General features: G+C 41.4%; 1 protein-coding gene across 4 annotated transcripts; it reads left to right on the top strand.

Moving 5' to 3' along the window:
• Positions 1-384: 384 nt before the first annotated feature.
• Positions 385-27294, top strand: LOC127363989 (nucleoprotein TPR). Of its 4 annotated transcripts, none has more exons than XM_051401029.1 (55): positions 385-643; positions 1387-1491; positions 1768-1832; positions 2320-2410; positions 2528-2631; positions 3088-3252; positions 3932-4024; positions 4463-4543; positions 4658-4745; positions 5013-5150; positions 5246-5340; positions 6146-6343; positions 6490-6597; positions 6734-6957; positions 7859-8022; positions 8130-8254; positions 8376-8524; positions 8661-8823; positions 9879-10013; positions 10399-10539; positions 10651-10855; positions 10973-11169; positions 11299-11439; positions 12192-12308; positions 12445-12648; positions 12974-13155; positions 13321-13468; positions 13640-13777; positions 14324-14455; positions 14685-14815; positions 14990-15200; positions 15338-15487; positions 16111-16224; positions 16375-16479; positions 16638-16850; positions 18288-18326; positions 18508-18702; positions 19706-19817; positions 19937-20130; positions 20738-20808; positions 21016-21215; positions 21365-21559; positions 21790-21905; positions 22556-22630; positions 23322-23591; positions 23681-23879; positions 23961-24178; positions 24513-24584; positions 25114-25205; positions 25594-25706; positions 25816-25914; positions 25996-26137; positions 26363-26460; positions 26605-26721; positions 26925-27294. In XM_051401029.1, exons 1-55 carry the CDS (start codon positions 493-495, stop codon positions 26978-26980), a joined length of 7644 nt encoding a protein of 2547 aa, XP_051256989.1. In that variant the 5' UTR covers positions 385-492; the 3' UTR covers positions 26981-27294. The 4 variants fall into 4 exon arrangements, with proteins under 4 accessions (XP_051256989.1, XP_051257007.1, XP_051256997.1 ...); XM_051401047.1 differs by having other exon boundaries at positions 21787-21905; positions 26026-26137; XM_051401037.1 differs by having other exon boundaries at positions 21787-21905; positions 26011-26137.
• Positions 27295-27353: the final 59 nt, after the last annotated feature.

Raw genomic sequence — 27353 nt, 5'->3', positions numbered from 1 at the left:
ATGCATTCCATGAATTGCACTTCAGCTATAGATGAACTATAATTAAATCTTACAAAAGCAACTAACCAAAGGACTATACTGAGAATAAAAGCATTGTAACTGTCACATTACATATCAATGAAACTATGAATGTATGCACTTCTGTCTGCGGTGGTACCACACTAGTGCGGTTGAAGTGCTTATGTCAAGGCTTCCTGGCTGACCGCTGTCATACGAGGTTTCCAATACATACCGAATCAAGTTTTACAATTAAAACAGCAACTTTTAACTTAGTCAGCGCAATTCCATTCATTTCATCCGGAGATACTAGTGTACGATTGTCAATGATTGCTTTATTTTGAAAGTTTGGAGTGGATATCCCGCCTTTGTATGAGTGTGGTTTGACACTTTCTCGGCAAGTTATCAGCGGGTTTGTGGACGGTATATAGTACAAAATTAAATTACCAGAGACTGGTGTTCATTTACTTTTATTTTTCGAGGCCGTAGGTGGAGATGGCGGCCGTCCTGCTACAGGTCCTGGAGCGGACGGAGTTGAACAAACTCCCGAAAGGCGCCCAGAACAAGCTCGAGAAGTTTGTAACGGAGCTGCAGAATGCTAACGAGGCGCTTAAGACGCAGCATGAGCGGTTCAAAGCAGACAGTGGTAGGTAGCAACAGCCAAGTAGAAATTACTTTGCTAATTGTCATGGAAGCTTTGATAGAAACCTCATGTGAAACTCCAGGCTACTACTAAGCTGTCTTCTGATAAATTCGGCCAAAAAATAACTGTTGTGTGTGCCTCACAGTGCTTACAACTGTCCGCTAACGTTAGCTACGATGTCACGTAAAGGCTAACTTTGGCGGAAGACATTTATGCCAGCAGTTCTTAAACATGACATTTTATTTAAGGGATTACTGTATGGTGTGTGAAATCAATGCCGAATTGAAGACCAATTCCCAAATATTTGGGAAAGGTCTGTTATGTTTATATATTTGCAATTAACCGAGGTAAGGATTAGATTTCTATACATTCCATTGAAATTCAAGTGAAGTTTGGCTGGGCGTTTTGTCACAACTTAAAAGCTGCTCACCTGAATTCACAATTATGAATTCTGGATTAATTGATGAATTTAAGAAAATGTGACTTCCCATGAATCCATCCTACACTGTGAATGAAACCACAATACCATTACCACATTACTATATATGATGGCGACACACATAAAATCAAAGCATGCATGTCTTGTTGCAGACTACAGTTTACAAAGCTGAGTAGCTACAGATGATAAGATCTGTTGCCGTTTCAAACTGTAGCCTTCCAACAGACAGTAGTGTGTCAGATATGGTTATTATGTTGTAAGACATGTGTACTTATGTGTTCCTGTTGAATGTTCTCTGCCCTTACAGAACAGCAGTACTTTGACATTGAAAAGAGACTGGCGGAGAGTCAGGAACAGATCCTGTCTGCTACCAGAGACCTGCAGACACTCAAGGAGGAAAATAAAAAACTCAGTGAGTTTTTACAAATGCATTGTTTACACACACTTTCTCTATCTGGCAGTACATTATGTTACAAAATTCAGGGCATACAGTTCCTACAGTGTTCACCCATTTTGGATGAAAAGAGCAACAAGTTAAATCATCATTTCATCATTACAGTGCATAGATAGTTATGTGAACTTTGGCTTTAAAGCAATTGGAATCTCCTAACATTAAGTTTAAAAACTTGGATGAGTGTGGTCTCCTCTTTTTGTGGGCCTTAGTATGAGCAATGTTCTCTCTGTGCAGATGAAGAGCTGAGCACACTGAAGGGAATCGAGGGAGAGACCTCTGAAGACAAACCGTTACAACAGGTAAACACACACGCACCTCATTAGGATGTAGTGCCAATGATCTTATCAATGATGTTTAAGAAATACTTCACTCAAAATATACATTTATTTTCTGTTGATAAAATCAGTCTGCAGTCACATTTATTGTTTCAGAGATAGAAGTAAAGTACACTCAGTTTTGGTCCAGATTGTGTTAAAATTTAATTGCACCGATCAGTCAGATCATATGTGGTTTTCATAAAGTCACCTGTACTGTATATTGTCTGAACAAAGTTGACATAGAGGTTTGAATGTCAATCATAATCTGAGCTATTAATATTTAAATTAAAAGTAAACTGTTTATGCTGTATGACCAGACCTGTCTATTTATAAAGTAATTAAAGCCAACCAAATATTTCTAATTTTCTACTAACACTGGTTAATATTATAGCTCAACCACTGTATGTAATCTGTATATATTTATGTGTGTGTGTGTTTGTTTGTGTGTGTGTTTGTTTTGTGTCTGCAGCAAACTAAGACCAAGTATGAGATTGAAGCAGAGAAGAGAGAGCTGGCAAGGCTGCTGGAGAAGAGAACGCAGGAGGTGGAAAACCTTACTGGTAAGATATCAGCTTTACACACAGGTTTAGACAGCCCCAAGACAGGAAACAGGATACACCGTATGTTAATAGTTAACATTCAATGTTTGTCTGGTTTATTTTTGTTTGCGTTTGCAGAGGATGTGAAGCGTCTGAATGAGAAGCTGACAGAGACGAGCAAAGTCAAGATGGAGCTGCAGTTAAAACTGGATGACATACAGTCATCTGAGGCTTCTGTGCAGGTAAACGTCAGAAGTTGATTGAAACCACCACAGCTCACAGTGGAAGTGCACTAATTTGCAGCTCATGATTGTAAACCCATATGTTTAAAACCCCACGAATCCTCCTGAAATACAAAGTCAGTAATGTGTCTTCTTCTTACTTACTCTAATGTGTGTATGTGTTTTTGGATGCATACTCTTGGGTTATCCTTTGGTGTGCCTTCTATTTATGTTACTGTAGTAACTTTTCCACTTAATAAAGCTAAAACTGCATGTTTGTAGCATCTGACCATCACCAAATGAGTCCCTTAAGCAGTAGCCAAAAATGTAGAATCAGAATTTCGGTCTTTACTGATCAGCTGGTCAAAAATCCTCAGTACACCACTGAGGATTATTGTACTGAAACCAGGTAATTATAGATAAAGTCTCAAATCATGTGCTTTGTGTGATTACATGCCCTGTGTTTGTATGTTAAAGCACCGGGAGAAGCGCATGGAGCAGGAGAAAGAGCTACTCGAGAATAAAATCGAGTGGTTAAGTGCAGAACTGAAGACCAAAACTGAAGAACTGTTGAACACCAACAGAGAGAAAGGCAAAGAGATACTGGAGCTGCAGGGTAGTCTGAATAACAACAAGGAGCAGGTAACTAACAAACAATATCCACATAGAGTGAGATTGTGCAATGGTTTTCAAAGTTTGAGACTGTGGGCCCTCCCTACTGACAAATTCCTGAATGCCTTATCATGTTCAGGTTCATGATCATGATGTGTTATTTGGTCCCATAGACACTCAACAATGAGCCAATATTGCTGTTTGACATAACTCCAGACTACACCAAATACATGAAAAAGATCTGTTCTAAAGGGATTTATTAGTTTCCTTCTTTGGGGGAAAAAAAAACATATTTCTTCCCTGAATATGTTTGGCCTCCCAAAACCTCTGTTATACACAAATATACCAATGGTATCCCTATTGACTTCCATCTCCTATATTACTACTGACTGTTGAATATGATACAGCGTTAATTGTGCCAGTATGTGCTCTGTTCTCCATGGAAAAGCCTGCCCGCTGGAATCTGTGCTGCGTTTAGTTGTCGAGCCTATATGAATTATTTAGGTTAAATATTGACCAAATGTTTTTTGTTTGCTGAGCCAGACCAGCTCCACAGTTTTAATTATCTATATTCCTGAATTAAAGTGACTTTTGCTTGCAAGAAGAACGTATTGGGATGTCACAGGAATGGAACCATCAAACCAGATGGCAGATGATGTGGCAGACGACAGGACATCTAATATCTTAAAATAACTTGTCTCTTCAACAGGTGACAAGACTGGAGAGCCAGCTCGCTTCTTTGAAGGAAACCAGTGACAGTCATAGTAAACAAGCCATAGACCTCAACAACAAACTGAAACAGGTAATACAAACAAACGTATCTTCCTCAGCTAAGAATTTGATGGACAGACCCTTGGATTTAGGCATTTGTTTCTGATGTGATTTGCATTCTGCATGTCTACATCTGAATAGGATGGTTTTGGCAGCTGTATAAGATAGCTGAGGGTCCACGCACCACTGCAAAGACCCTCAGGTCCTCAGAGCAGGGACTGTTGACTGCTCTGATGTCTTAGCTAATTATGAAGTGTGATCTTACAGTAGTTCCAGACTTTGCACCACATGAGGTGAAATTCACTTAGGATACATTTAACTTGATATGCACAGGACAAACATATTAATAGTGACTGGGGGAAAAATATGTGCTAAGTGTGGGCCAGGCAGGATATGTAACCTTAAAAGGCATGCAGGTATGAGTACATGTAGTGTTATTCATTGTTTATATTCACACCTGTCTGTCCAGGCTAAAGACGAGCGGACTGCCATGGAGGAGAAATACCGCAATGAGCTCAACGCTCATGTCAAGTTGTCTTCACTCTACAAGGTGAGAATGACTGCAAGGCACCTTGAAAAAAAAGTTTAAAAGTAATACTAGACTTTATCTCTTCATTGTGCTGTCATTTTATTCCCTGTGTGCATGTCTTTGTTCTCCCTGTAGGGGGCAGCAGCAGACATGGAGACCAAGAACCAAGAACTGAACAGAGCAGTGGAAGAGCTCAGCAAGCTGGTTAAAGACACTGGGGAAGGTATCACTCCACTCTTTAGTTGTTTTCCAGAAAAGTCTCTCAAACGTGCAAACTGTAAATCCTTGTCATAAAATGAGGAGATGATTTAGTTATTGTTAGTTGTGTTTTGCTTACTTATATTGTAATTGTAAAATGGAAGGTCAGGATAAAACTCTACTCTGAATCAGGAAAAATGCCACTTAAGTCCCTGTGTTTGTGTGTGAAGTGTAGCTTTCATGTAATAAGTATACATGATGACCTATGTAATTGATGTAACTGTCTTTGCAGCCAATAAGACTCTAGAAAAGAAGGTGTCTGAGGGAGAAGAACTAAAAACTAAGCTTGAAGCAGAGCTTAGAGAGAAGATCAAGAAAATGGAGAAAGAGCTGGAAAACGCCACAATGAAGGCTGCTGGCAAACACTGCTGTAAGAACATACACACATTTGGAATATTTTATATCTAACTTTCATACCAAGGTTTGTGTGTAAAACCACCTTTATTAACATCTGTTCTGCTGCAGGTGCACTCTCTCTGACTGAGGAGCAGTTGGACTCCATGTGTCCATCAGCAGCTGCCATCGCTGCAATTGTCAAGCCTGGCATGAAGTTCTTCGATGTGAGTTAATGGGACATACCCGGGCTTGGGGATTTACTGTTTATCAGTAAGACCATTTTTCTGGTATCAATATATGTCATGATATTGTATGTCAGATAACAAGGTTGTGTCTTGGCTGGTGTATCATTGCTGACTCTGCTGCGCACCAGCTGGGTTCCTTTTTTTCTTTTTTATTAATTTTGTTAATCAAATATTAGGAAACAAATCTTTAATTAAATTCCTCAGATTATACAACAGATACAGCAGATATGTAATTCACATTACATTCAAGGGAGCAATTGGTTTCAGCTCCTTTTTGTAAGTTGTAAAGGGACTTAAAGGTGAATCCCAGGCATCAACTTTCCTAAGTCCTGCCCCTTTTTAGTCTGTGCTCCAATAACAGTTGAGCAAACCTCGGCCAACTTTATCCTTTCCTGAACTTCGATATGCTATGTGCTCGTCTGTGTTGAAAAGACAAACCCATTTGAAGATGGTTAAAAGATAAAAGCTATATTAATATATAGTCACAGCTTAAATCTCACAGTTGATGTAATTGAGCTAGCTAGCATTTGCAAAAAAACACATTGATACTTGACTGAGATTGGTAATCCATCATGAATCCTCTGAAAATGTTCAGCAGTTATATAAGTTGTATGTAGTTTGTACATTTAGGGCTGAAACATGGAAAAGCAGTAGGTGTTATCCACTGAAGTGAGAATTTGGCTTTATAATGGTTTATAACGGTTAAGTAACCAGTCTGCCTGGCACACACTATGATTTGTTGCAGCAGGTATGAATTCATCCTCCTCTCTCCCCCCGTGTTTAGCTGTATAACGCATATGCAGAGTGTCAGACGCAGCTTCAGCTCGAGAAGCAGGAGACCAGGAGAGTGAGCAGAGTGCTGGATGAGATCGTCCAGGAGGTCGAGTCCAAGGCTCCCGTCCTCAAGCGTCAGAGAGAGGAGTACGAGAGCATGCAGAGGTCCATGGCCTCCCTGTGCAACAAGCTGGAACAGGCTCGAATGGTCCGGGATAGCTTCATGTTCCTTCTGTGTTTGTCAAAGTGGACATTTTAGTGTATTGTCAAGGACATTTATTCACCTTTTGATTTGAGATAATAACACATTCTGTTAAGTCTAACTTGCATTTTTTTATTACTTTTTGTCATTAGGAGATCTACAGTTTGCAGAAAGAGAAAGAAGAGGCTAAGCAGCTCTGTGATAGAATGGAGAGAGACAAACTGAGGACAGAGAGACAGCTAGAGGATACATCTACACAGGTACACACATGCAGAAGAAAAGATCTAAAGGCAGTGAAATTATTTAACAATCATGTGAACACTGATATAATATTCTGTGCAGCGATAAAAATACAGTATAAAAAGACATCCCTATTGACTGGTGTTTGTTGTCCAGGTATGTGCTCTCCTGGTGGACCTGGAGGAAGCCAGAGGTAATCAGGTGACCAAGGACGACAGCAGCTCTGCCAACATCTCCAGCACCTCAGAGGTCACCAGTACACGCCAGCTGTCCTTCCACAGCGTGGAGGAGCTGCAGAGGCAGAACCAAAGCCTGCTGGGAAGGCTGATGGAGCTGGAGGAGGAGAAGGACAGACAGCAGAGCCAAGTAACATCAGCACGGTAATAGTTGCTATTATCAATGCTAAAACACCGGTCCCTCCACAAAAACGCGATTATGCATTCCGCGCAAAATATGTGGGGCTTGCATGATTTCATAATCCCCGCATTTTCGTTGCAAAAAAGTCACATATATATCTTAGCAGAAAGTTGAAAAATTTTGCTTTTACTTCACACTAGAGCAGCCATTTTCCCCTGTTGCCATGGGAATGTTATGAAGTGACGTAATTACGCGACATGAACATCATCGAAAAGCTGCAAACCCTGCGATGAAGCCTGCAAATCAGTCTCATTTGCCAACAAAATACCGCGCAAAGCAGTTTCCCAGTGTGTTACATGACAGTGGGGGCAAATTATTTATTATTTTTTACAGCACATTCCTTTTGTACAGCTACAGAACTTGTTAGACTCATCAATGTTTTGTAAGTTTGAGCCATGTGTTTATTAAGGTCTGAAATAAAACAAGATGAGAACTTAAATATTCCCAGCACTTTCTGTGATGTAGTATGCTTGCTTACCATAGGAAGTAATAAGAAATGATTCTTTACATTAAGGTAGTAGCCAAGTGAGAACAGGGTGTTGGGGGAATTACCTTTTTTTCTCTTTTTCATCAAACTGCAGTTTTTGCAAGTTCCCGCAATTTCATCGCATAAAATTGCATAAATATCCCGCATATTCCATCGCATTTTTTAAGAAAACGTGCCGCATAATCAAGGATTTTTGCCCGCAACAATCACAAAAAAACTAATTTTTCTGGAAGGACTGAAACACAGCTGACTCTCTTTTGCTCAAAGAAACATCCAAATGGTGTACAATCAGTATCATCCAGCTATAGACAGTTCACACAGGAGGCAGGTTTGAAATGTATTGTAAACACTAGCTCTGTCTCTCTGGTTCCACTCAGCGTGTCAGAGTTGGAGGCCAGTGTGGATAAGCTTCAGAAGGAGGTGGAGCAGCTAAGAGAGCAGAGGAACCAGCTGAAGCAGCTGGCTGACTCCAGTGCCAGACAGAGAGACATGTACAAGGCCCTGCTGACACAGAGCACCGGCTTTAGCCTGCCTCCTCAAGGTGACACCAAAATACCAACATATATGGACCTATGTGGTAAATTGGTTTTGATCAGTCAGTGTGATGCTGTTTACAGACTGAGCTCAAGTTTGTATGTGTGTCTGCAGGTCCAGAGTTTTCATCCCAGCCTGCACATGTCAGGCCATCAGTGCCTGCCACTCGCTCTACTCCTCAGAGAGCTGCTGCTGCTGAGTCAGTACAGACCGCTCAGGCTAAAGCTGCGTTAAAACAGGTACATGCAAACATCTGAACACAAGATTAAATCTGCATTTCTCTTCTTTCGTATGAAATGGGGGGGAATTCTCAAATTGAGCAGCTGTTCTGAGTGGATGTGTGTGTCTGTATGTTTCCAGTTGAATGATGCATTCACCCTGTATAAGAAGGAGAAGGCAGAGAACGACAGGATGTTGAATGAAACAAACGACAAGCTGCAGAAGCAGCTTACAGAACTCCGCTCCAGCCACGCCAAGCTGACCTCTCAGCTAGAGTTCAGCAACAAGAGGTTTGTTAGGTCCAGTAATGCTGCTGCACCTGCCTCATATTTCAGTTCTGGGAGATCATTTTATGCTGTGTGTGTGCGTGTCTGTGTGTGTGTGTCTGTGTGTGTGTGTCTGTGTGTGTCTGTGTGTGTGTGTCAGGTATGAAATGCTTCAGGAGACAGTGTCAGCCTACCGCAGAGAGATCTCCGCCATACAGGCAAGGAGCCAAAAAATGGCTGCGACAGCCCAACGACATGAGCACATCATCCACACAATGAGCCAGGACCTGCGACAGGCTAGTGAAAAACTGGCACTGGAAGAGGTAAGGAAGAAGAGAAGCTTAAATATGTTAAGGAGTGTTGCACAGTGACAAAAGGTTAGATCCAAGAAAGGTGAAAACTGATACCTGGTGTCATACTTGATCTCAAGATGTTTTATGTTTGTGACTTATTAAATGGACTACATTTACTTGGCTGTTTTCATTGGTGTTAAGCAGTTTGATCATACATAGACCGTAGTTTTTTTCATATATCATAATGAAGTTTTATATCTTTCTTGTTCCTCTTGGGCTTTGGGCTTCAATTGCAATTTTCGTTTTTAGTTTACTACAAAAACATCCATATAATTTAATTCTGTTAACAGCTTTGGGCTGGGGCTAATGTCTCTATGTAACTCATAGTAGAATGGTTTTCTGTCAACTTTGTACAGTTGTCAGCAGGGACGTTCACACAGACATTTCAACAGGCTGTTTCTTAAACCTGAAAAAAATATCTCTGCTGCCTATGATATATGGTAATATTGTGCAACATTATTATTATTTATTCTTCAATGTGTCCCAGGATGAAATGGCAATTTAAATTGTCATAATTTTATGGGCAAAAAGAGGGCAAACTTGCTGTTTCTCAGGCAACTTTAGCCTGACTTTTTGTTGTCAAATCACTTGAATTTCTTCTATACAATATTACAAACTTGCTAAACATCAGGAGACGCACACACTTCCTCGACTGAAGCAGAAATGGGACATGAACTGTGCCATTCTAACAGGTTATCCCAAAATGTTTGTTAAGTGACCATTAGAGTTGCCTTTTTAACATTAAATTGTTCAATAATGGAGCCTTTGACCCTGTTGTGAATTCTGTTGACAACAAAGTGTGTCTGCTATATGAGAATCTGTTTGGCATGTATGTACCTCTTTTAGTGAGAACCCAAACTGATTCTATCGCCCTTTCCCTGTGAACAACCAGACTGCAAAGTTTTGTTCTAATCCATTCATGACTGCCAAAAGACTGATTTTTGACCTCGTTATGAATTCTGCCTCACTCTTTTTTCTGGCTCTCAATAATGACCTAATTCTTTAAATTTCTCCTGTGTCTGCAGGTCCGCGTAGGGAACTTGACTAAAGAGAGAGACATGTTAAGACAAGCAGAGAGTCGACTCAGTCGAGAGAAGGAGGCCATGCTGGCTGAACAACGTAACCAGAACCTGCTGCTCACCAACCTCAAGACTATACAGGTACCATGGCATGTTTTTTTTTTTTTCTCACTTTGTTTTTCTCATTTCATACAGTAACTTGTAAATGTGTTCTGTATTTGACAGCAAGAGTCGTGCAATATTATATTGTATTATATTAATATATAATAAAATAGGATTATAAATGATATATTATTATTATTATTATTATTAATAATAAATCTTCCTGTTAACAGATGGAAAGTGTCATGAAGTTGCTATTTTTCAATGAATAATAATAAGAATGACTTTACCACAATCAAAGTGAAATTAATTTCCTGTGTCACCTTATTGTATCCACTATGATTCAGGATTTGACATTACCAAAACCTACATAAACCTTAAATATATATATATATTTTCCTCCTCCTCTCTCATTTTGATATAGTTGACTATGGAGCGTACAGAGACAGACAGTCGCCAGCGGCTGAACAACAAGGTAGAGCAACTGGAGGCAGAACTGGCTTCAATGAAGACCAGGTTGGACCAGGAAGTAGCACAGAGACACAGCCTTGGGCGCACAATGGACGTACGTAGAGTGTAATGCATGTGTATTTATATATGCTTCTAATTAAGTGTTGTTAAACACAGCATGTAATCTTGTCTTATTATCCCTCTGTCACCTCCATCTCCTTGCCAGGCTCAGTTATTAGAAGCCAAGAAACAGCTGGAGACCCAGAACACCTTGCAGCAGAAGACCAGGGAGTTGCTGCGTACCTCTGAACAGCAGGTGACAGCACTGAAAGCCCAGCTGGCTTCTGCCTCATCCTCTGAAGCTGTCACCGCCTCCAGCAACACTGGCACCCCAGCTACCAGAGCTGCAGGCCTCAGAGCGCCACTTAGAGGTAAACAGCGGTACTCAGCAGTGAAAGGCTAATATCATATCTGAAGTGCTGAAGAATAACTACTTAGAAGAATAATACTTTTTTGTAACCACGTCCCTTGTCTCTGTATACCCTCAGTACGCTCTCCAGTGCCAGCAGCCTCCCAGCAGTCCAGCCAATCAGAGCAGGAGCTTATAGAGGTGAAAGGTCTCCTGCGTACCGCTGAGGAACGAAATGGTGAGCTAGCAGAGCAGCTAAAGAATGCCAATGCTAGTGTGGAGCAGTACAGGGCGGTGGTGCTGACTCTGGAAGACAGTCTGAAGAAAGAAAAGGAGGTACAGTCTCAGTAATTCAACAACATATTGAACTGTTTTTCCCTTCTATCTTCTTTTTCTTCTCATACACTTTACTACTCCTGCACATTTGTCCACACACACGAGAACTGACCTTCGTTTATGTTTTAGTCCCGCTCCCCTCTGGAGATCCGGCTGAAGGAGTCGGAGGAGGTGCAGAAACAGCTAGAGAAGAGGATTTTAGAGGTAGAGAAACTGAAGCAGCAGGAGCAAGAACAGAAGAGGAAGGCTGTGGAAGAAGTGGAAAAACAAGTAAGGCTATTGCAAACATTTATACTTTGTGGAATTGGGTCTGTATTTTGTATTGTCTTTCAATCAAGGTTCCTTTAGTGAAATTTTGTTAAATTAATTGTAGACAGTTACTTGGTAATTGGGATTACTAAATTTATCGCCTCTTAGTCTATAAATCAGATATTTGGTCTATAATTTCTTGCTTGACTTAGAAATGTGTTAATCTGAGGACAAACTCTACATGGAAGCATTACAATTATTTTGAGTGACATTTTATGCCTTAAGTAAACATGGTTCCCACGCATCCTTGAAAACCTTGAAAATCTGGATTTTTAGGGACTAGTTTTCCAGTCCTGGAAACACCTGGAAATTGATTAAAATGACCAAATATCCTTGAAATAATTGATGTTGTGTTTATGACCATTTGTGAGCAAGTGCTGCTCTGTATTATATATGCTGTCAAGAAAACTTCTGAAAAATGATTTATTAATTTTATGTATGTGTGTTTTGGACTGTTGGTCTGAAATGATCCGATTCTGTAATTCATATAATAGTTACTTATCAGTGCTGTTCTTGAGCATATTCCATTTATCTGTAGAGCCACAATAAAACTGGAGAATCTTAATAAATTGTTTGATTATTAATCATCTTAGACAGACTTGACTAGCAGTTCAATTTGGACTTGGGACATCAGTGTATTTTCGCTCTGACCGTAGAGCCTAAACAGTGTAGACCTCTGTGTCTGTAGTTATTTCCTCTTATGTCTCGTCCAGGTGTGTGAGCTGCAGCGCATTCTGAAGGACAGCCAGGCAGAGCAGCGTGAGGCGCTGGAGAGAGCTACTGCTGCTGTTACACTGGAGCAGAAGGCCATACAGGACAGCCTGCTGCAGGTTCATTAACTCACACACACACACACACACACACACACACACACACACACACACACACACACACACACACACACACGAATCAGAAAGATGCGTTAACTTGTTGAGCTCAACCGTTTCCCCTCTATCCTCCTCTCAGACGAAGCTAGCTGGAGAGGCACAGGCTAAGTATGAGCGCGAGCTAATGCTTCATGCTGCTGATGTGGAAGCCCTGCAAGAGCTGAAGAAAAGATACCAGCAAGAAGCAGCACAGAAGAGGGAGTTAGAGGAGCGACTGAACAAGGCCTCCTCCCTACTGCAGGAGAAAACGGCAGGCTGGAACACAGAGGAGAAACAGCTGAAGGTAGGATGACTAACCCAAAATTGCTTCTGGTGAATGAAGTTAATATAAAATGTAGCTAGTTTGCCTTTGTTGCCTTTCCAAGATTCCAGAGTATCTTAAGCGCCCGGTATCGTACAGATCGTCCATCTTCCTGTTTCCTGAAAAGAAAAGAGTGGTGCGCGACCGGGCCAAAATCCTGGCGCCCCAGCGAAATCTACGTCATTTTGACGTCACGTTGTCGCATGATAGGTCGGCAATGGCGAGTATACCAAGCGCTTAAGGCGTCACCAGAGGAAACCTAGCTCTAGAAGAATGTTTCTGATTGGTCATTTTGACTACCTTTCAGGAGGATCTGTCCAATAAGAGTCATCGCTGTGCAGAGCTGGGGAAGCAGAATGCACTCCTGCACCAGCAGATGGATGAAATGGCCACCAGGAGTCGTCAGGTGCAACAACAGCCGCAGCTGCAGCTTGACCTCTCGTTCAGTGAGGAAGGGAAGACCACTGAACAGATACTCGAAATACTCAGGTAACAATGCAACACCACTGCTGTGTGTTTGGATTAATACATGTGAGAAGAGAGATTGTTGCACTGAATGGAGGGCAAAGTAAACCCTAATTTTGTCTTTACAGTTTCCACTTAACGTCTCAGTGTGAAGCCATTGGGTTTGAGTTTGAAATGTGTGTGTTGTAGGTTTGTGCGGCGTGAGAAAGAGATTGCTGTGGCTCAAAGTGAAGCTTCTGAGGGAGAAGCTCTTCGCCACAAACAGCGAGTGGAACACCTAGATAGAGAAGTGAAGGACCTGCAGGAAGCTCTAAACGCCGAGCGGGAGAAAATGCAGGTACAAAATGAAGCAATGGAGGACGGGCGATGCATCCCTGTATCCCAAATAAACTTTTGGTTTCTGAATGGTAACCACTAGCATTAGCTCAAAAGTGTGAACTTGTTGCAACTCTAAAGCTGAGTGTTTATTATAATTAGTCTGTCTGTTTACTCCCCCTCCTTGGTTCAGGCTACATTGAGGACTTTGGCTCAGCAGGAGGAACAGCTGAAGAAAATGGAGACTATCAGTGCTCTGCAAGAGACCAACAGAATGCTGAAAATGGACAGAGATAAACTGGAACAAGAACTGCTGCAAGCTCAGGCTAAAGTAAGATTCAAGTGTTGCATGTCACTGCTTCCTGCAGTGATTGTATAGCACTTGGACTCATACCCTAAGAGTATCTTTTGTTAGGGCCTGTTTGAATCTCAAAACACTGATGCATACAGGTGATAACTTGCATCACCTCCTTCATCACTTGCATTGCAGCCCTGCTTTAATTTTAATAATAAAATGTATGTCTGTTTTTACAACTGTATTAAAGAAATGGACGTAGCCACCATGACATCACCAAAGGGTTTGTGGACTACTGTTTGAAAGCCTTGAATCTGGCAATCAATACTGTCTGACTTATTTGTGTAACCAGTGGAGTCGCCCCCTGCTGGCCATTAGGAAGAATACAGGTTCACAGCACTTCCACATTGGCTTCCCTTTCCCACATCCACTTCTTTAGTCTATGTTTTGTTTTACATTAAAACTCCTCTCTGGAGCTGTGTTGTGTGTATATACAGCTGTGTATATATATATATATAGCGGTTTTCTTTTATACCCATGCTTATCTACAGCACTGTATTTGTATTTCTCTATCTCTATCAGGTTACGAAGCTCCAGTCAGACATCAGCCCTCTACATCACTCTTTGTCTCAGCTGTCAGAGAGAAATGGCTCCCTGCAGGCTGATAAGAGGATACTGGAGGAAGACCTGAAACGCTTAAAGGCCAAAACACAGGTAACCTGTCTGTCTGTCTGTGGGAACATTGACTAGAAGTAGGGCAAGATATTGCACATACTATGTTATGCTGTTTATTGCACTTTTCTTGTGTACTGTCGATGTATTTTCATTAACTGTTTTATTATTTTACCTAATACAGCTTTCCATTTTGTCCAAAGTTTTATCTTCAAATTTCTACACTTACTGTATTAGTTTCACTTAAAGTTGACTGACTGTCCCTCTACAGCAACTGATTAGCCAACAGAAAGACGGCGATGTTGAGGAGAGACAGAAAATCGCCACTGAGAGAGAAGCTCAGCAGAGGCGCACCGCACAGTTAGCTGAAGAGACGGCCAAGCTGAAGACTGAACTGGCAAGGTAGAACACTGCATCCAGAGACTGACTGTGAATTATAGAATGATAGATATTTTTTATTTAGTCTAATTTCTGTTAAAATGACCAGAGCAAAACCTCCAGGAGTGATTGTGTTTAGTGGCAGATTGATCAAAGCATCCCTAAAAACCTAATTGAGATTATGGTTCTGTGCATCAGATCCAGTGCCAGCAGTAACTCGGCTCAGTCTCAGCTGCAAGCCCTCAGAGACTCTGTGGCCCGTCTGACAGCGGACAGAGACGCCCTGAAAAAAGACCTGGAAACCAAAAACACAGACATTCTGGAGAAGAACAAGACCATCACCCAGGTCAAGAAGATTGGACGACGCTACAAGACCCAGTATGAGGAGCTCAAAGCCCAGCACGACAAGGTGGGACTGTGATTGTGGAATGAGTTCGGGTTGAGGGCTGCAGTTGAAAACCAGTTTTATACGGATGAAAGCTGAAACTGAGTATTCTGTGTGTGTGTGTGTGTGTCTGTGTCTGTGTCTGTGTCTGTGTGTTTCAGCTGGTTGAGGAAACAGCTGCTAAAACAGGAAGCGAGCCGGTTCCGAGCCAGGAGGTGCAACAGCAGCTGGCTAAAGCACAGGAGGAGCTCAACAAGGCCAGAGAGGAGCTGAACACACTGAAAGAGGAGGTGAAGAAAAAACAGGAGGAGGTGAGCAGGAAGAGATTTTAGGCAACATTTTATTAACCAAACTTACAAGGCTAGTAAGTTGTTATTCATTAGAAAAACATGGTAAAATCTTGATCATCAATTCAAAATGGTAGTCCTAAAGCCCAGTTAGACAAATCCATCAATGACTGATTTAGAGCTTTGACGACCAAAGACTGCCTGCAGCAAAACTGTGACAGTGTCAAAAATTTTATACCAAATTGTCACAAATTGAGTTTAAAATAACAAACCAAAATGAAAAGGTTTGCCAAAGGTGGATGGTGAGAGCTGAACAAAGCCTCTGCTCTCATATACTGTTTTCCATTTACATTGTAGTGATAAAATTGAACACACATTCTTCACCCAATCTTAGACTCGTCTCACACAGTGTGACATGCAATTAATTTACATTATTGTTACATGACAGTCTAAAGGTGGCTCAAGTCATGAGAAAAGTCCCTGAGTTATGTGTTCTCATCTCTAATCATGCAAAACCCAATTAAAGGATGATCCATAAGAACCTCTTATAGATCATATTATATAAATGTATAGATGGCTCTGATTCCTTACGTTTAAACCAGACTGTAGCTAAGTATCAAGAGATTTTCTTTTTCTATTCCAACCAGGCCCAGAAGTCCCAGCAGGAGCTGGAAGAGGCCCAGAAGGAAAACCAACAAACCAAGGAAAAGTTCCAGGAGGTCCAAAACCAGATGACACAGAACCAGAACAAGCTGACACAGGTACTGCAGCACATACAAGTCTGTATTTGATCCAGCCAGGATGCGACAAATATGATGACGTTTGAGAAAATATCTATATATCTTTAGTGAGGAAAATACATAAGAAAGGCAGGACTCATTGGCTCAATTGTCACCTCTTTGCTTTTCTAGGTCCAGTCCCAGTTGTCCCAGACTCAGACTCAACTGCAGCAGAATCAAAACCAGCTGACCCAGAGTCAGAAAGAGCTTCAGCAAGCAAAGACCCACACCCAGCAGGTAAGAACACAGCAAAACATGACTTTTCCTCACTAATGTTGCAATGTTGATCCTCATTGGCATGAATGTCACTAAACCCCAGAACCAAAAAGTGATTCACCCAACACCTGACCACATACCAACATTACCAGCCTAACCTCCTCCTCTCTCATTTAAAGGCACAGAACCAGATAAAATCAGCTCAGGCTCAGGCTCAGGCCCGTCAGAACCAGATTCAGCAGATCCAGAAGGAGCTCCAGCAAGCTAAAGATGCCCTTCAGCAGAACCTTGCTAATCAGAAAGAGCTACAACAGACCCACCAAAGCAGTCAACAGAGCCACAACCAGGAAGTCAGCAACCTCAAGACTGCTCTTAGTCAAGCAGAGAACAAGGTGAGGAGCCTTCTTTCTCTTCACGGTGTATCTTTGTTTTGTTTTTTTAAATACTTACCTATATTTATGTATATACTTACTTACAATACATACTTACATATACACCAATCAGCCATAACATTGTGAGCACTGACAGGTGAAGTGAATAACACTGATTATCTGGTTATCATACCACCTGTCAGTGGGTGGGGTATATTAGACAGACAGACAGACAGAAAAATACAACAATAGAATAAAATACTAAAAGATAAAAAAAGACTTCACTCTATTTGAAAAGTGTCCTGAGATAACTTCTGTTATGAATTGGTGCTATACAAATAAAATTGAATTGAAAATGTGAATTAATAACAGTATATAATGATAATATTAATAATATTTATAATAATATGTATATATAATATGATAATATAATATGATGACTGAACAGATATACATGTATACACATAGATATTCTACATTAATATTGATATAATGTAAGCATGTGTCATATATTCAGCCTGTGCAAAGTGTGCGTACATACATACTGTAATATATATATATATATATATATATACATACACAAGATAATATCTTATATATTGTTATATAATAATAATTCTAATATATAATTTATTATAATAATAATAATTCTAATATATAATTTATTATAATAATAATAATAATATATTGTATAAATATGATATATAATATCATGGTTTATATTAACACATATCACATATGATAGTATATGTTCCACAGGTAGATTTAGTCCAGTTCTGTAATTGTGGATCTGACAGAGGCAGAAGAGTTATACAGTCTTATAACAGTGGGGAGGAACGATTTTCTATATCGTTCCTTAGAGCAGCGTGGTTGAATGAGTTGAATGTTGCTGAAGCTGCTCTTTAGCTTATCCAGTGTTGTGTGGAGGGGGTGGTCGGGATTGTTCATGATTGTTCATGATTGCCAGCAGTTTTGCCCGCATCCTCTCCTCCACCACCTCCTCCAGGGTGACAAGCTTCAAGCCAACAATAGATTCAGCAAGTGAACATTTTATCCTCAAAGTTGATGTGTTAGAAGCAGGAAAAATGGGCAGCGTGAGGATTTGAGCGACTTCGACAAGGGCCAAATTGTGATGGCTAGACGACTGTGTCAGAGCATCCCCAGACCTGCGGCCCTTGTGGGGTGTTCCTGGTCTGCAGAGGTCAGTACCTATCAAAAGTGCTCCAAGGAAGAAAAGTGGTGAACCAGAGACAGGGTCATGGGCAGACAAGGCTCATTGATGCCAGGGTCATATGACCACCAGATGGTCATAATGTTATGGCTGATCGGTGTATATTGTTTCATATACACTGGACACACAGTGTATGGAATAATTTTTCCAAAGGTGGCTGTTATATTAAAACTTTTAATGGTGCAATACTTAAACTAATAAGTAGTGTCTGTGCTTACCCCTTACAGGTGATTGAGCTTCAAGGCCAACTGGACAGCGTGCAGAAGGTACACACAATAAGTACCTCTTCCTTACAATTATTGCTCTCTTTATCCATTAACCCCATCCCTCCTCACTTTTCTCTTTTTTTTTTATTCTTCTGTATTTCCTCTATAGTCATATCACCTGCATCATGTTGTCTTTCTTTTTAAATGTCTCACTTATCTACCCTACCTTATTGTTCTTCAGATGGTCACTGAGCGTGAAGCAGACATCAAGCATCTGCAGGAGCAGCTAACTGAAGCTAAGCAGGGTAATGAAGCTAGCCAAGCCCCACAGGCCACTCAGAACCAGAGTTCCCAGTCCATCCAGGCCAGTGATGCTAGTGTTACTGGTGACAGTAATCAGGTGCTACAAGAGGAGCTGGCAAAACTCAGACAAGAGGTACTTCAAAATCCTACCTTCCCAAATCATATTTAATCTATTCGTTGTATTGGATTTGTATTTCTCTGTTGACACTCATACATTATTGCTAATTAACCATACATTTTTAGTTTGATTCAGCCTTCACCCACTGGCACGAGCTGTATCTTAAAATGGAACAAAGTGTTTTGTGGTTTAGGATGTTTATGCAGACCCAATTGAAGCAGTTAATTGTCTTGTTGAGATTTAAGTTTTTACTTTTTCTAGAGAAATACAGCCAAGAGGGCAGCATTAAAACCACATAAACAGACTAAGGCAACAGACACACACACAAAGACTATAAACAAAATCCAGTTAAGAAACAACGGTGATTTTCTACTTTAACATATTGACCAATAGTACTATCTTCCGTCCTATTAAAGACTTAAATGAACAACATAGTCCTAACTTGGGGAACCAACATCTGTAGAACATAATGAGGGCTGGCAGCAGGCCATATTGGTTTTGATTTCTACACATGCATGTACACACATAAAGAAAAAACTGGCCCTGGGATAGATTTTATATAGAGAAGGCAACCAATGGGAATGTTTGCATGTACAGTAATGGCAACTCTTCAGGATTTTAGAGTTGTGTGCATTTAACACCAGGCTGAATTTAAGGATGAGAGTACTGATGGGGATAAGCAATAGTTAAGGTATAATCAGTATAAAAATGGCACAATGGATTTGTCCCAAAGATTAACTGCATATATGGAAAAAGGTAATAGTCCTAGTATAGAACCCAGTGGCACACCCTCTAATACAAGGAGACAGGAAGAAATAGAAGACCCAAGGAGTTCTAGCTTGTAAACCATTTTTCAGCTTGCCTAGACAAGCCAATACCATGGAGTCTGTTAACCAAGGTGACATGGTCAACAGTTTCAAAAGTCTTGGACAAATCAAATTTTACTGTACAGTGTCTTAATACTGTCATTCACCACTGTAAGAGCAGCAGTTACAGTGCTGTTTTTTTTTCTCTGTAGCTGTCTGAGGGCAAGAACAGAGAGGAGCAGCTCAGACAGCAGATGGCTGAAAAAGAGGAAAAGACTAAGAAGGTCTTTATGGGAGCCAAGACCAAAATCAGCCAACTAAACAGTAAGTTCCCTCAAGCACTCTTGCACAAAGAAGCTAAATTGAAGACATTTTGACATAGTGAAACTTAACAAAGAAGACACTAGTTTGCTTGAATTTGTTACCTGCACCTTAACCTGTAGGTGCCAAGGAGCAGCTCAGTCAGGAGATAGAAGAACTGAAACAGAATAAGGAGGAACTGGAGGTGAGAATGAACGCCCTCAAGTCTCAGTATGAAGGACGATTTCTTCGGCTGGACAGAGAGCTGAGAGAACTGAAAGAGACGCAAGCACACTCTGACCCCAGGGAGGAACCACAGGACCAAAGTGGAGCTAAGGTACATGCATCATGCTTGCTGTGCACATGACAGACGTGAAGGTCCATGCTTTGAGTCCACTGGTTATTGGCTTTGTCAGACCAAAATGTTTTCAAAAATTCAATTTTATGCTGTAATTATATGTACACCCAAAGACTGAGAGAAATTGGGCATTTTTTTATCTCTCTAAACATAATGTGTAATGTGCAGAATAAAAATAAAATATATTTCAAAAAAGAAAGTTGGAAATTTACAAGAAAAAAAGGCAAAATATTACAAGAAGAAAATTGTAACAGAAGTTAATGTGTGAAAAAAACAGGTTCCTCTGGCTCCTTCTAGTGCCCCTAATGGCATTTGCAAGAATCCACCGGGCTTGAATGAAAACAACCAATCAGAGCTGAGAAATGTATAAAGACGATTTCAGATAGTTGATTGATGATGAAGTGAAAGTTTCAGCAAATATGACAAAAAATAATATCATAAAAGTTACCTACTGAAGCTTTAATATCTGAAAATACAATGCTTTTTTTTTTTAAATATTAAAGTTTTTGTTTTTTTAGTTTATTTTCAAGATATTGAGAAGAGTTATTTCTGTCTCCTAATGTTACAAACCTGTATCTGTACTTAGGTGGGTGATCAGGCCAGATCTGCAGACCAGAGGCCCATATCTTTGAAGAGTCCTGCCCAAGACCGGGGAAGGTAACTAATGAAGACTTACACACGTACAAACTATTCTGAATGGCTATAAAAAGGCTTTTTCATTTACACTTTTCATAGACAAAAACATTTCTGTCAGTTAATGTAATCAGATAGTTCTAGCTTCAGAGCCACATTAAAATGGATGTAAGGTGCACATTAAACTGTAGTAACAATAAAACTGTTAACTTTTCATGGTTTCTCCATCAGCTCCAGCCTGTCTGACCCTCCCACTGCCAACATCCGCCCCACCCCAAGTACTCCATCTCCCAGCAACAAGCCAAGCCCTGCCCCTGGTAGCAAGGCCACACCCCGTGCTAGCATCCGGCCTATGGTTACCCCGGCAACTGTCCCCATCCCAACACCTACCGCAACTGTCATGCCGACCACACAGACTGACAGCCAAGAGGGTGAGAGCAAAAACTTAGTAGATTGTTTTTAAGTCTTACTTTAGAGAAGTTAAACACACTGAGTATGTTGACTTGGTAATGGATAGTACTTTCATTAGTTGAACCATACATGTGTGATGTGTCTGAGTGTAATATGTTTCTCTCTGCAGTGCTGATGAGTGCAGGAGCCTCTGTACACTCCACCAGCTCCGGTCTGGTGAGCGCACCCACATCAATAACTCAGCCAACCAGCACCCAGGCCACAGCTTTTGTCCAGCCCACCCAGCAGCAGGCAGCCAATCAGGATGCAGGACCCAGCATAGAGATAGAGCGTCCATCTACATCCTCCTCTCTGATTGGAACAGGTGAGCAGGGCCTTGTCCCAAAACCCACCAGTGATGCTGCAACCTTACAGAAACAAAACAAATAAATTGGCCTGTGGTGTATCTCCTGCATTTTCTCTGAATGAATACTGAAAGCTATGATGGCCAAACTTAATCTGCTGTTGATACCTGACATGATACCAGTTGAACAGTTGAATTGTGTTACTGCTATCCTGGTGTTATCGTCTGTGTGTCTGGTGAATTTAAAGCAGGTTCAAAGCGAGGCAGAGAGGAGGAGGAGGAGGAGGAGGAGGAGGAGATCAGACCAGAGAGTTCCCACACACCTCCGACCACAAAAAAACTACGACTGAAACCAACGATAGCACTGGTAAACACAAACGCACAAAAAGCCAGACACAGAACTCCAGAACCAAGTACACCTTCAAAATGTTCTTCCTTCTTGGCCTTTTAATTCTTTCTATCCTTTCAGTGGGACAGTGAAGATAGACAAGCTTTTCATTCATTTTAAACATTTTAAAATTCTGAGCTCCTAAAGTTCTTGTTCCGTACCATTTTCAGGAATGAACTTCCTCACACACCGGGCAGACTGTGTAACCTTATATGCTATTATTGGGGCCATAGTTTACACACAAGTGGCATTCATACATTTTACACAGGTGATTTACACAGAAAACTGAAGTTAGAAGGTTTTGCTGAATCTGTCGTGGCACACTCATACGAGCCCAACATACAATAAAAAGTAAGAGAAAGTTAAGATAGGAGTACAAAATAGTTGGCCTCTAAAAGATCACTTCAACAGACAGCAGTGTAGCACAAATGTTACACATACAATATCCCGGTGTATGTTTCCTGAATAAGAAAGACAAGATTCAAAAGCTTGGCATTGAAGAAGCTGTATAAAGCCTGTTTCAAAATGTTAATATTTTGTGTGTGTATTTCATTTGTCATTATTAAAACATAATATAATCATTATTAACTTAAGTGTGCAATTACAGCTGTGTAACTTGTTGTTTTTAGATGGAGGATGATGAGGAGATTGAAGGAGAGCTGAGGGATGAGGGAGAACAACAGAATTCACCAGATGACAGTCAGGTCAGTTACCAATGAAAGCAACTTTGCAGAGGTGATGAATGGGCCCTCGCAGTCAGCGCGCGTCATGTGCCGGCGTAACGTGTGAACCACAACTTGAAAATTTCACGTATATCAGATCAAATTTAAAAAGAAGCCACATGACGCTTACTTCCTGTTACCAATAGGGGGCGCTGAATATTTGTAAATGGATGGATGGTAAATTGACTCTCTAGTCTTCCGACCACACCTCAGTGCTTTTACACTACGTGCCACATCCACCCTTTCACACACATTGGCTAAGTTCATCGAACAGAAACTATTCATACACATTCGCACACTGATGACACAGCATCAGGAACAATTTGGGCTCTTGCTCAAGGATACTTCGACATGCAGCAGGGGATCGAACCAACAACCTTCCGATTAGTGGACGACCTGCTCTACCTCTGAGCCAGAGCAGCCTTTTTTGCTTGTCCCATCACGAAACACATACATACCAATTTTTGTACATAGCAGTCGTATGTGTCTTGGGGGCTGATTCTGGAGGGTGTGGTTAAGCCGTTTTGTGACGCCCATCTGCGGGACCAAGACAATATGTAAACTTTCGCCATGACGAATTTTGTGCAAAGTTTCATGAGGTTTGGATTGGAATGATGATGGTTCTTAAAAGCACCTGCAGTGGTTTAATAATGGGTTTATGTTTGGCTTGTAGGAACTTCCAGAGGAGGGTTTCCCCGTCTTAGCTGAAGACGACGAGGACATCGATGAGGAAGGCGTGTCCCAGTCTGTGCCTTCTGATCAGATGTCCTCTCAGGGCTCCGCTATCATTCGGGATGTCATCGTGATCGAGACGGACAGCGACAGCCGTGAGAGCAAAGTGGGGGAGGAGAAGCAGGAGGATGAAGGTGAAGAGGAAGAAGAGGAGGAGGAGGAGGAGGAAGAGGAGGAAGAAGAAGAAGAAGAAGAAGAGGAGGAGGAGGAGGTGCTGTTCTGTTTATTAATTTTTCAAAATGTTTTCAACTGTGATATATCGTCCGGAACAAATAACCCAGCTTTCTGTATCTGCCTCAGTATAAGGAGGAAGAAGAGGACGATGAAGATGAGGATGATGCTGGTGACAGCGGGATGAGAGAAGGAGACGATAGTAATGAGAGCAGGGAGGCTGAAGGGGATGGAGGGGAGGAGGAGCCAACAGAAGCCCCCAACAATGAGGAGAATGTATGCGGAGCATCTTCAGACTCCCAGCGTCCCTCTGAGCCGTCACACAGCAGTGAGCACCGACCGTGGTCTCTGATTGGTTAGATTAATCTTCATTTTGAAATCACCATTGTAACCCACTCATCTCTTCCAGGTGAAGGCAGCAGCAGTGCCACATCAGAGTGCGACCCCCCCAGAGACCCCGTACACCTTGCCCCAACCCCCTCCTTCTCCTCTGCACCCTCCCCCTCCCCGTCCCCCTCCTCCTCCCACACACCCCGCCTACCCCACCCACGTAGGCCCCCGCATCCCCTTCCACCACGGCTCTACATCCAACCTCCGGCTCCAGAGCTAGGACCCCCACACACACAGGTACACACACACACACACACACACAGCGTGATCAAATTAAATAAAAAGATTCTATTTCTTTGTAGCTTCACAGAAAAATAGTAGTAGACTGTTAATTAATCAGTACCAGTAGCCACATTGTTTGAAGGGCGGTGCAATTAGGAGCTCTACAATGACTCAGGGAAACAGATTCTCTGTACTACTGTCAGGATATAGTGAAAGTTTCAGCAAATATAAGTTATTTTTATAAAAGTTGCCTACTGCAGCTTTAAGTTTAATATGTGTTATATGTCCTGGAAAATGATTTAGTAAATAACTTGCAGAATCATCTGACAGTGATGTTTTTGTTCATCAGAGACAGCCCTCTCAGCTGCGCAGACCATCAGTAGGACGTGGACCTCAACTGACCCCTGGAATAGGCAGTATGGTAAGAGATGGAGTGAGTGTGTGTGAGTGTGTTACTTTATATGTTAATGATGTTAAACATACCCAACAATACAATAATACATTGTATTGTTGGTTCTAAAACGGGACATAGTGAACATGTGAAGTAGATCTGCATCTATAGTGAGATTAGACATGGGACAACATGAAAATTTCATATCATGATTATCTGGCCTTAAATAATTGTGAATCCTGATATCGCGATGATCATCAATTTCATTTGTAAAGTTTATCCCTGTCGTTCTTTAGAATCCATAGTAGTACACACATCTGATTTAACTAACTGAGCCTTCAGCCATGGTGACAGCATTTTGATTTTGGAATGCCTGGAAATGTGTGGGCTCCCCCTTGTGAAATTTTGAAATAAATCCGGCAATCAAGGGCTGTACGTTAGCAAGCTAGACAGCTTTTTCAAGTCACCATCATAAACTTATCTGAGTGTTTTTTTTTTATTGTAATACGCAATGGTATATTGTCCCATCCCTCAGTGAGATGATGTGTTTGTCTTGCAGCAACATTTCTTTGATGATGACGACAGAATGGTTCCCAGTACTCCCACTCTGGTAGTACCACACCGCACTGATGGCTTTGCTGAGGCTATACAGTAAGATCCACACACACACACACACACACACACACACACACACACACACACACATGCACAAAGTCTATAGTGATCCAAAGCAACAACAGAGAGTAATGAATCAAGGCCACACGTCAATTATACAAATTGTGATGTGTAGAAACAGATTGTTGAGTCCATCACAGTCATGTGATGAAATGAAGACTCACTTATTCACAGCAAGTCAGACATCAGGGGGAAAAGAAAATTCCCATGGTGATACAAAGTAAAGACAAATGTTGTAGGAAATCAGAAATGCATAAATAATGAGAGCAAAACGTTCGTCAGTCTAACAAGGGTGGAAAGCAGGCAGTTTATCTCATAATAAAAACAACTAACTGTGACTCTCATGTTACTCTCCTCTCCTCAGTTCTCCTCAGGTAGCAGGTCTGTCCACCAGGTTCAGGTTTGGACCTCCAGAAGACCTGCTGCCTCAGACATCAGCCTCACACTCTGACCTGGGACAGCTGGCCTCTCAAGGAGGTACCCCACACACAGACAGCGACACCTGAACTAAACAGTTCCTTGTTCATTTATTTTTAATCCTGCCTGTCCTTCTACTCGTGTGTGTGTGTGTGTGTGGTTTGTGTAGGTCTGGGTATGTACGAGTCTCCTCTGTTCCTGGCTGCTCATGATGAAGATGGAGGAGGGAGGAGCGTCCCCACCACACCTTTACAAGTGGCTGCACCAGGTAAGATACACACTCACACTCTGCACACTATGACCGGCCAACATTTCTGTATCATGTTCCCTGACTTTCGGTCTCTGTCAGTGACCGTATTCACAGAGTCTCTGCCCTCAGACAGCGGCGACAACATGGCATCCCAGTCGGTTCCCATGGTAACTGCCTCAACCGGGATGGCTTCTGCTGCAGATGATGGAGATGAAGTCTTCATGGAGCAGGAAGGAGAGGGGTGAGCAACTTCTGAACAGTCAGGCCACTAAATGTGTTGTTTTGATATTAGAGAATTTGACAAAAAGGTTACATTTTACTGATTAGGAATGTGAATGACTCGTATCCCTTTTCTGAAGGATCAGGTGTATTTGTGGTACAAAAAAGATTTTGTAAAGTTTGTAATCAGATTGCAAGGTTCCAGACAATTCTGGGAACTGGATCTAACTGCATTTGTGTTTTCCAGTCCTGGTATTGAATCTTCTTTGGAGAGCCAAACAGACATGGAGTCAACAGGACAGCAGAGTGATGATGCATCACTGCCATCTACCAGCCAAGAGCCTGGTAATTTATTGTTTACTGACTGTAATTTAAATCCTCATAGTTTGATTTTCATTATGAATCCCAACATCCAACCAGTAAGTTTGTGTTCTCTCACTGAATCTCTGAATATCTGATCTCACTGCTCATCTCCGGCCTTATTCCTAGACACAAGCAGTGTTCCTCAGCGGCGCACAGTGACCACTCAACCTCTGATCAGCAGCCTATCAGGCAGAGGAACTAGAGGAGGGAGGGGGGAGACCAGGACATTACTCAGCCGCAGAGGTGAGACACTAAAAACCTCTGCTTGATAATAATATTGTACACCCACAGAAGAAACGGCACTCACTCAGAGTGTAATGATGAAGCTGTTTATTGCAGTAAGCAGAGAGCAGCATACACATGGGTACAGAAGTGATGGGGATAATATTCTAAACAGTGATGATGTTGCATCAAATGGAACACCTCAGTCATTTACTTTTTTTCAGGAACTTTCTCTCGAGGAGGAAGGGGAGGAGCCATGGGCAGAGGGGGCATCGCCTAATGACGAAGTATCAACTCAGTCATTTCATCTAACAAGGAAATAAAAAGTTGCCGCATTATTTTTTGTTGGAAATTTGGGACATTCAGTATACAATAAATATTCAGTCCAATCAAAATTAGTTACTACACTATTACAGGAGAGATCTGATCTTTGTGTCTGAGAAATGTAAGGTTTGTGGAATCCAGTAAGGTTTTAGTTTTGTAATTTCTTCTTCATGTGTGTTCATGAGAGCAGTCCTGGGTCTGAAATGTTGTTAGTATCTTCATTTTGCTCTGTTAATACATTTGTTTTAATAATAAAGCCGAATAATGACAGTAGCGATATCATGTCTGTTTTTTGGGGTTTTTTTTAAAGGTCAGTGAGTGGTAGTGGA

The sequence above is a fragment of the Dicentrarchus labrax genome, unplaced genomic scaffold (assembly GCF_905237075.1).
Source record: "Dicentrarchus labrax unplaced genomic scaffold, dlabrax2021, whole genome shotgun sequence".
Classification (NCBI taxonomy): domain Eukaryota; kingdom Metazoa; phylum Chordata; class Actinopteri; family Moronidae; genus Dicentrarchus; species Dicentrarchus labrax.
Note: the sequence above shows the minus strand (reverse complement) of the source record. Positions and strands in the feature narration are given on the sequence as shown.